Source organism: Limulus polyphemus, unplaced genomic scaffold (assembly GCF_000517525.1).
Source record: "Limulus polyphemus unplaced genomic scaffold, Limulus_polyphemus-2.1.2 Scaffold509, whole genome shotgun sequence".
Taxonomy (NCBI): Eukaryota; Metazoa; Arthropoda; class Merostomata; order Xiphosura; family Limulidae; genus Limulus; species Limulus polyphemus.
Window position 1 is genome coordinate 36,173 of NW_013666119.1, and position 11,095 is coordinate 47,267.

The 11,095-nt window shown below is 33.0% G+C and overlaps 1 protein-coding gene across 7 annotated transcripts in view; it reads right to left on the bottom strand.

The window, feature by feature from the left end:
- LOC106458756 (clotting factor B-like) overlaps positions 1-11,095 on the bottom strand; it is a 73,357-nt gene that overhangs the window by 31,896 nt on the left and 30,366 nt on the right. For all 7 annotated transcript variants that reach the window (XM_022385060.1, XM_013918305.2, XM_013918302.2 and 4 more), the window contains exon 2: positions 4,689-4,772. In XM_022385060.1, coding sequence (XP_022240768.1) covers positions 4,689-4,772 — 84 coding nt within the window. The remainder of the gene's footprint in view (positions 1-4,688; positions 4,773-11,095) is intronic.

Consider the following 11,095-nt stretch of genomic DNA (forward strand, 5'->3'; position numbering starts at 1 on the left):
TTCAACTTGTATCCCATACATATATACAAAAAAAGTTTATCCTAGAGTAAACATTAACCCTTAATATTCGTTTAAACTAGACATGGCATAAAATTTCCCTGTTCACAATAAGCACGCTAAGCATTTAAATTATCATACACAAGAAGAAAACAGTCACCAAGATTCAACACCGTAAAGTATGCTGCATATACTTTTTACATGTCTTAAAAAAAGGAAGCTCTTGAAACGCTTTACACAAAAACACTGAACGAAAATGAACAACTTCCATCTACTTACACAAGGTTCAAGTAAATAACTTGTCATATTCGCGTGTGCTTAGAACATTTTTTTTACAGCTCTCTCAAGAGTCGTACATTCTATAGCGTATACATAAATTAACACAAGCTATAATTTGAATGTTCTTAACAAAGAAGTGACACTTCCAAGCATATAAATGAAATTATATTTATGCACATTGGACATTATAAGACTCTTAACTTTATAATTATTTTATCATCGAAATAAGCTAAAAAAGTTTACAAAATTCCTAGTTTATAAAGGTGACTCGAGATATACAAAAACTGATTGATGCCAAGGGTTTTCTCTCACTGTTACCGACATAGCTAAGTTTACATAGCCTGGTCTACAAGACGTTTTGAGAGCTATTTTCAAAGCTGCTAATATTATGTCAGTATTCTGAATTTACCAGAATGTTTATCAGAGTCAGTAAGTTCAACAGTAAAACAACTTAGAGCATTCCACAAGCAATCTAAGTCCCAGCTATGGCTAATGCTATCACCACCCTGATCTCAGTATTAGATACAACTGGCAGTTGACGAAGCCAATAAGCATAGGAAATTAGCATTCTTCTACTCTCTCATGTTCAGTTTAGTACAGCTTGAAGAGTCCAAAACCTTAAAGATTAAGTTAGAAGTCATTGCTCGTGTTTATGAAACTAAATAAAACATGTGATACTAACCAAGTGCAGTATTACAATAACAATAATTGCACGAACATATTGAACATTTGATTAATACCGTGTAAAATGTACAATACATATAACCAGTACATAATAAATGTTTTCAAAACCCAAGAGCTCATCCGTTAATTGGAAGTTAACCGAGAATACTGCAGGAAATTTAGCAAGTGATGTTCAGGAATAAACAGCTTTCTTTATCAGCGAATCAGGTACTGGCTAGGTGTTTAACTTTTCCCAGCATTGGAACACGAGTGGACAATTACACATGCAGAATAGTACTTCTTGTGCCAATCTGGTTTAAATTGTCTTTTTTCTTTGTACTAAAGGTCAGGTTCTCCTCTTAGTAAGTTCTTAAGAGATTTTGTTGAACTTTTAAACTTAAGAGTTGATCTGTAACTTAACTTTTGACGTTGAATATATAGTTAACTGAACTGAGATATTATCAATATTTTTCATTTAAGTTTTCTTTAGAGATTTTATGAAACTTTAATTTTATTATAATTTTAACTCGCAGTGTGAAACAGTTTTAATTTAACCTTAAGATTAATTTAAATATCAGTTTTGTAGTTTATCTTACATTGGGAAGAGAATTTACAGTCTGTACTAATGAGATAGAGTTCACAAGAGAGGTAACACCTTCCTCCCACCAGTCTAACACACTCACTTGTCCTCGTTTTATCTTGTTTCAGTAACCGCTTGTGATTTAGTTGCATTTAAATAAAAACCAGCTTTGTACACCTTGCACGATTCTACTCTTCCTGACAAACTCAATTAGAAGTGGGAGAGACAAACACATACTGTAACTTGCTATCCTTCGAACGTCCACTTAACTACTCTTAGGAAAGTCCACAAGCCAGAAAATACAGTACATGCATCACTTCTATAGATGTGGTATTGTACTGCTAAGTATGATCTATATAAAAAAAAAGTCGTAACTTGTTTCACTAGTGTTAGTGCTCAAGGTATTCCTGTGGCCCCAAAATCATAACACTTCTAACATTATACTAGCCACAGAAACACTTGATAGTCTTGTACTACGTCACTACTGCTATGTTCATGTATTTGTATTATTCAATGAGCATAATACTACTATATTCATAGTGATCACTGACTTTTCATACAAAATATATCTTAAGTTATTACTGATATATTCGAGATCTCTACTTTTGGAGACTTATTCCAATTTTGTGAAGGATTCTCTCTCACTAGCGAGATATTTTCGATCATAACAGATTCATTGGACGAGAATTGAAGTTTAAGAGTAAACATCAGAACGACAACAACGACAAACAGTTGACACGTGTGTTTATATACGGTAATTGATGTGATTAAAGCTTCGAAAGGGTAAAAATGTATAAACATTCTGTTTATATAAAGTCGGTTTGTATTCAGCCGGTGTAACCAAGAATGCTCATAGTGACAAAGGAATATGTTAGCGAGAGACGAGAGTCCATTCTAAAGGTGACGCCATTGCTATGTCATCTATTTTGTCACATATCAGACCGTTGAAGATAGTGACTATCCTTGCAAAATTGTATTAATTCTTCAAACTGTTGGCGGATGAAAGTTGTGTATTTCATTTTTTTCGGGGAAAGTTTCCTAAGACTATATGTATTGTTTTCTCAATGTTGGTGAATAAAGATTCAATATCGCAACTAGAAAGCATATACTGATAAGCATTATTAATTTTAGAAATTTCTTGTACAAAGAAAAAGGAATATTTAATTATAAACTCGTTGGAAGCAAGTGCATTTAGAATAGGAACGAGGAATTCAGCCATTTTATAAGTTTGGGAACCGATGCTGGATAAAATAGGTCTTAGGAGGATATTATTTTGTCAACTTTGATTAACCAATACACGAGACTTGGGTGGTAGCCTGAGAGATAAAGGTCTTCAAGGGCATTTTCTGAAATGTAATTGCGTTGTTTGATATTTCTTAAAACTCGTATTTTTTTTTCTTCACGTCTTATGGTGAGCTTTAACCAATCAACATTAAGAGCTTTGAATTTTGTTTTCTCGTTGAGAATACATTGCATTTTGCTAATGTAAATCGGTTTATGAAAGATAACAACACCTGTACCTTTATCAGGTCGGGTAACGACCAAAATTTCGTTATTAGCCAATTCCTTCAAGGAAGTATATTCTTCGTGAGTGATGATGAAACCGGATTTATGGGAGTTTTAGTTGTAAAATGAAGACCTAGCAGCGTTTTTGAATTTTTTTATTTTTATTTTTACAAAGCTCTCCAAGTTCTGGAAAAATTCCTGTTGGGTTGAGATTTCAAAGTTTTATAAATGCACTCGAAGGAGAATAGGTAATCAGCTAATTTAAGTTTGGGGGGGTAAGTAAAACTAAATCTACATGTACTAATTTAAGGGGAAGCAAGTGTTTGTGAGAATTAATTACCATACTTGTGCATTGACAAAACTGAATATAATGTTGGAGTGATATCATAATGGTCATATCTACAGTCATTATATTTGCAAATAAAGAATATAAATGCTTATTTTTAGTCAAATTTATTTGTTACAACAACATTGTCTTTGCGACAGTTAGATGATATTTATTTATCATACTAATTGTAATACACAACGATAACGCTTTTATAATAACAGTAGCTTTTACCCGACTTGTCAAAACAATGCAAGTTTTGTAAAATCCCTTTAGAAGTTCCTGCCCTTCTTTCAGGGAGCTTTGTTGATCAAACTCCCCCTTAATCATGAAAGTAGAACAGTCAGAGATTCAAAAAAAAAAAAAAAAAACAATAAGAATGGCGCAATTTACATTTAGAATGACTCATAATATGAGCTTTATAGACACACACAAATAAGAACTGGATTTTTTTTTAAATATTAGATAAGTATTTTCCTGTAATTGAATATGTTTTGATTATAATGGATATGAAAATCTTTACCTGGAAATAATTTTCATAGGTATGATGGTAAAAACTTATTTAATTGGCATACCAAATATTTGACTGAAGTTGAACATTTTAAATATATATATTAAAATTTAGGATACGTTAAGATTACGATATTATCCTAAGGCAATACACGCATAGCTCCAGTCATCCGGGGTAGTAACAAACACCTCTAGGCATTAGGAGTCCAAGGCCTCGCTAACATAATCTTGATGTATAACGTCCCACCAGAATTGCTAAAATATACTCAAGTGTTCTTTTGGCAAGTGGAAGACTTTCCAAATCAGTTGATATTTTACACGTACATTTACGCATTTTTCTAAAAATTATGGTTTAAAAATCAAAAGAAGAAAGCATCCACAGCCAACAAGTCTAAAGTTTATTATAAAAATTCTATCACATAATTTAAACTTAAAAATTGATTTCAAGTGCCATCATTAGGTAAGAGTAATGGCAATACATTTGGGAGAAAGAAAGAAAAAGATGTTTTATCCAAACAAGTAGTAATAAAACTGAAAAGCTACACGAAAACGCAAACAAACTAATAATAGTCACTAACGTGTTTTTAAAACTCACCCAGAACTTCGAAATGTATAAAACGTATAAATATCTAAGAAAGTGGAATTCAAGCTATCCCTGGAGAACGTTCAAAGTATTTTATATATATTATACAATATAGTTTTGTTGCTGAGCGACACAAGCGAACGAAATGTTAACAAAAGACAACTGGCTTTTATAGATAAGATACATTGACTGATATAATGTTATAACAAACACTACTTGTTAAAATGATGGAAATTTAAACCTACCTCTTCCTGCTCCTAATGCACACCCTTCACTCTGCAATGCGAGAAGTGAGACAAGTAAAGCCAACAATGTCATTCTATGAGAGTCTGAAATAAAATCAATCTCAGTTGTAATAACAAACAAATTGCTACGTTATACACTCTTGTTGATATAATAAACTGACTCTTAAAATATCTTAAATTCCATCACAAAATACATAAATATCATTGGCCAGTGAGCTTTTATGCCTTCATTACAAAATAGTATAAAACACAATATTAATTAAAATAAATAAGTTAAACTTTAGTCACTTGCATGGTCAATCTTGACAACAAAGAACCAATAAATAAAACTGGTCTTTTATAACATAACCATCTATTTCAGCGCCTAAGACGAATATTTTTTACTCGACAATATATATATAATCCGAACATGAATTTTCGATATTTGTTTGTTGTTACGCATAATGGACTATCTACTCTGCCCATCGTGGATATCTCTATTTTTAGCATAAGCCCTCAGACTCATCACCGAGCCGCCAGTGGGCGTTTGCTGTGTATACGATTATCAACACGATTTTTAAGGAATCTTGTACTTTCTAAACTCCAAGGCTCATGGCTTATTTTTATAGGATGCACCAAGTACAATGTCATCATACCTACGGAATATCTTCATGAAAGTATACACAATAAGATAAACTATCATATATAAACACCTATGTATTACTACAACTTTCTCTACAGTGCCAGTTTCTCAAGTAACATACCTTTGAAAAACTTTAAAAACAAATTGGCTACAAAAAATATCCGAATACTTACTGATAAATGCACTGGCTTAGAAAAACTGCTAGCCTGGCAAGATGGGGATTTAGATTGCCCTGTGGATATATGCATTCTCATTTTTTTTAAATTTAATTCTTAAAAAGGTTCCATGGAATTCCTTTGAAAACTAGCATAAGCTCATTAAACAATGTACAAGGCCAGTGTAGGGTAAACTCGTTAATGCCAGGAGAAAGATTTTCTTTAAGATAAGCGCATATACAATAGACATATTTAAAATTTGTGTTTAGAAAAGAAACCCATTGAAACGTTAAATTATGAATTTATCATAATGTAGATAACTTTGATATTCAAAAACAACAACACAAAAACAGGTCAAATACAACACAAGACTAGACTGATATAATTTTATTCTAACTTCTACTATGAATTTAATCCCATTATACTGTGGTTGCATGTGAAGGTTGAGGGATTATATTAAAACGATTTCGGAGCCTCACCAGATTATAACAGTCCATGTCGTCTCGTCCAATCATGCCCTAACCTATGGCCTTACATATTTATAATAGTCCTACAACGTAGCTTCTGTTTTAAATGGTTTCGTCGTAAGGTTGCCTTGTCAAAAGCACACCACTATTTCCTGCAGACTTTCCATATTCCACCTTGTGTAGGAGGACGACGGTTTTCCCATTGGTGGTTTTAATAATCATATCACACAACAATCTGTAGGCGTTGTATACGGAAACTTATTTAATTTGTTTTCATTCTCCAGCTATTTTATGAGCTCGACAGTTCAACATACATGTATGGAAGCAACTTGTGTACATTCGACTTGTATCAATTTTTAGCCGCATCATAGAATGGCTCCGAGTTTTTAAGTATTAGGTCGTCAAGAAACTGATGTCGCGTTTTGGGAACACTTTCATTAACCACCCCCCAAAAACCGTACATCATGTATAATAGTTAAACGAACCGCTTAAACGTCACGTTAGTGTAGCCTTTTTAATGTGTAAAGTTTAGTATACTAATCCCTTATAGTGATGGCACACGACGACACACATTCGGCATGTAATGCTGTTTTAATACAGTTGTAATTGTTTGTGATTAACCACAAAGCTACACAATGGCCTATCTGTGCTCTGCCCACCACGGGTATCGAAACCCGGATTCTAACGTTGTAAGTCCGCAGACATACCACTGTGGAGCGTTTTAATACAATAATGGAAACAATGTCTCTGTAGCCACAAAGAATATCAAAGAAGTTTACGGAAATATTCTCGTCTTCGGAATGTTAAATTCTTGATCTAAGAATATATTTGTGGTTTGTGTGCATGAATATTTTCCGTTAGAAAAAGAAATAATGTTACATACCATATTTTATCCACCAAAAAGCGATCGATTTTCGGTGGCATTGCTCTACTTAGTTTTTATAATGTCATTCCACCGAGACTTTATACTAGCTGTGGTTATCAAGTAATTGGTTGATTTTCACATTCAAAATTGTTTTAATAAGATACTCAATCCTTTATATTCAGAGAACAAAATAATTAGTTAGATTTTCAGGAAATACCTTTACTGAGAATTTTCAGGTTGTTGCAGCTAGATCTATGCTCAATTTTTTGTCATTATTTTTCAACATGTCTAACCACCTAGTACACTTAGATACAAAAACAAAAAAGTGTGACATTTGGCCAATTCCAGAACTGAATATTACCATATTAATATACTGGCTGGAGTGTCAGTCTGTTGGACGGGTGAAATAAAAACTCGTTTGTAATAAAGGATACAAAAAATGTGCTTATTTTGTTTTCTTAACATAATAAAAACAAGCTGAAATACCCGGTAACTGATGGGGAATGGTTAAACTTAATTCAAACAATACAAATTTAACAGCAATCGTACATTTCAAAGTAATAACTTGAACAAACTATTTCAATTTTAAAATTATAACAAAGCTTCTTCTTAAACAACATTTGCAATTTGTCTTCCATCTACCAAGAAATAAAGATTTTGAGGTGATTCCACCCTTGAACACCCTACATTTTATTGACCATGAGAAAAGCATGGCTGTTTGAGAAACAATCCAACAACGTTTATACTTTGACCTTGAATCTTTTAGAATATTCAACATTATCTAAAATGTCAGCCTGCCAAGATTGTTTGAGATTGACTAAATAGGCCGGGTGTAATTAATCGACAAGGTTTACAATATATAAATAAGACTAAGTTCAGTTTTGAACCCCTTAGGGCATTCCACATAATGTTTGAATACAAATTTTGGTTGACATTGGCCAAATAGGCTCGGAGGAGTTAGGGTGCAAACAAACATTTATTTTTAATATATAGATTAAAAGTGTAATAAAAATACATAAAGGTACCAATGCAGAAAAGACACCGTTTTCAAAAATTCTATCACTATGAAATTAATTTGGTGTTCCAACCCCCCCCCCCCCATGACCTTCCTCGTGTCATCTTGTATCGTGTTAAGTTTGGTACCGATTGATCAAGAAATATGGAAACATATAAGGAACAGGTGGCTGAAAGGTGCGAACAAAACACAAACTTAGCTTTTTGTATTAGATAATGGAATAGAGGGCAGCACTCATGCTTGTTGAGTACGTTGAATTATGATGCACTTCGCAACAGTTTAGAGGAGTAAAATTTAGGAATGAGGAAAAAATAAATGATACCAGGAGAGTCACGGTTATATTTAACAAATTTATGTGAACTTATTTCCAACAGGTAATCTTGGGGGAGGGGGGGATATATATATATATATATATATATTAATAAGTTTAGGATAAAAATAGCTTTCGATTACAATAAGTTATGTGCGTATAGCAAAATCAAACTGGCCATAAGTACACTAATCAAATATACTTGTTTCTACATAAAGATTAGAATGCATTGTTTTATCAGTCGGGTACTCCCGCTGTTAACGATATTTTCGACCGTAATCCCAACTCATCAATAAGATTTCGTACAAAAAGTTTCAAAATAAATAGTTGGCGTTCAATTCTCAGTGGTTTCCAGCTATATGTAACGACTACAACTACCAGTTTGAGCAGTTGTGTAGAACGTTAACTTCCATCAAGATACTCGTAAGTTAAACTAACTTTGGTGTTGCTTTTGGCCTACTTTTTCAACCTGTTTCATGTCGATCCGAAGAACTGTTAACTCACTGTACATATTTCCACTTGTTTTTGAAGTACGTAGACATTTCCCTTAAGTGTCTCCTTTCAGTAAATACAACATACCAATTTCAATTTTTCTTCAAGTACGCCCTTTCTTTGTATAAGTTCTAAAATGTTCCACGAAATCTAAAATATTAAACTTTAGGCAAACACACCAATTTTCTACCCTAAGAGATGCCTTAGATTATCTGCTTTATTCTATTATAATCTGTCCATTTTTTTTATTTTTATCATACGTGTTTTTTTAGGCATCATTATGTAAAGTGGGCACGTTTTGTACAATCAGTGAGCACAATGTGTATGATATACCAGAGATATCTATCCAAAGAACGATACGCGTTATAAACAACCTGCAACATCGAGTGTTCAAAAATTGTTCAACTTTAATTTTTTATTGTTACAAAATATATATGTTTCAAGATGTTAGAAACATGCCATTTATATAAAATTTAAGTGTAAACAAGTAGCATCATATAAACGCAAACTAAATGAAACAAGTATTACATATACGTAAAAAGTCATGACAGACTTTATTTAAACTTTGAAACAGATACCAGAAGAATATTTGATGGAGCGTACATCAAGATAAGAGCTTATGCCTAGCTTTTCACACTTGTTTCAGTATTTTATCAAGTCTCCACGAGATTTTAATTTGATTGTTTTTAAGCGCAAAGCTACATAATGGGCTATCTGTGCTTTGCCCACCACGGGGTACGGAAACCTGATTTTTAGCGTCGCAAGCTTGCAGACTTTCCGCTGAGCCACTGTGGGTTTCTGTAAGAGAGTTAACTCAGTCATATTTATTCTAAACAATCATATAAATAAGAGCTAAGTTCCACAGCTGAGACTTTAATTTTATAATGTATCATAAGCAAAAATTTCCCATTTCCCTTCAGATACATTGGCTAGTACATAAAACGTATAACATCGATAAGTTTATAAAAAACTGTACATGCGTTATCAACTTAAAAAAAAAAAAGACACTATGAAAATATATTAAGAACGTCAGATGATTTATATAATAAAATACGAGTAATACTATTTAATATTATAATATAACACAATGTTCAAATCTTGTTAATCCTCTCTTTAATGCACCAAAAATGACTGGTATATTTATTTTAAATCGTGTATACTTTGTCATGTTTCAAACTTTGAGAGGGAATATAATACTCGATAATATATCATGTTACGCCGGTTTGACGTTATACAACATATAATTTAAAGTGTTACGAAACACTTTCATAAAAAATTAAATTGTAGCCTTGTCTGCGTTAAAAACTCTCGTACGAAGATAAATGCCTAGTTAACATTGCCCTTCAAACTCAATATTTGTGTTGGACCCTTTATATTAGGTGTGTAAAAGAATTATTTGTTTTATCGTGACACCTAAAGTATATAAAAGCCAATGTGTGTCACGTCACGCTTGATTTCTCGAAATAGGAGTCATAAAAGCCAAAATGTATTTATCCAGATAGAATAGTTTGTTTAATGTCTGTCCAATATGATTTTAGTGACGGGGATGCAAGGGGGCGTCGTGAAACCTTACAAGTGCAGTGAATGTTGGTATGGTTTAGAGAGATTAACAAATAAGCCTAAAGTAAAGACAGAGTGAGATAACCTTGCCTAGACCCAAGTGCATAAACTTTAGCCCTCCGGTAGCACAGCGGTATATCTGCACAGATAGCACATTGTGTGGCTTTGTGCTTAATTACAAACAAACTTTATCATGTAAGTAAAAATATCGACCCAATTTTAAACTTAAAGTATCCATTGATTAAATTCAGAAACGATTGAAGTTAAAAAAAAAAAAAAAAAACTTTTCCAATTTTGTTGTCTATACATTTCATTTCATACTTTCAGTACATAGACTAACAACAATATTAGGTTATACTTTTGTTGCTGAGCAATATGACAAAAACTATTTTTGGAACGCATTGTTACCAAAACGCACTGGCTTTTCGTTATATTAGAAGTTGTTAGATAAGAAGCCACTTCTTTTCTATGTGGCTTTTTCGCTAGCTTGCCTCATTAAAAAAGATGTGCACGAGCATGCGCGCACGTACAGTAATAATACCCAGGTGCAAACCCTCAGGGTCCACTCAGTATGCGTGTGCAAAATTCCAGGTTTCTAGGTTCTTTCTTGGAGCTATGATGGTTACACACACCCTTTTATTATTATTATTATTATTATTATTATTATAATACATGTACCACTAATTCGTTTCATGAATGATATTAATTTTGATTGTCTCAAAGGAATTTACCGACGTTTGGCTACCTCGACTGCACTTTTCTCCTTCTTTGTTTGAAATGTGAGGTTAGGGTGGTAGCACTTGCCCGCTCATTTTTGCCGAGCTATATTCTAGTTTCATATACTCCACACTACTTGTTTCACTACATTTGTTTGTGATAAAGCACAAAGTTAAACAGTGGGATACTTGTTCTGTCTCTTGG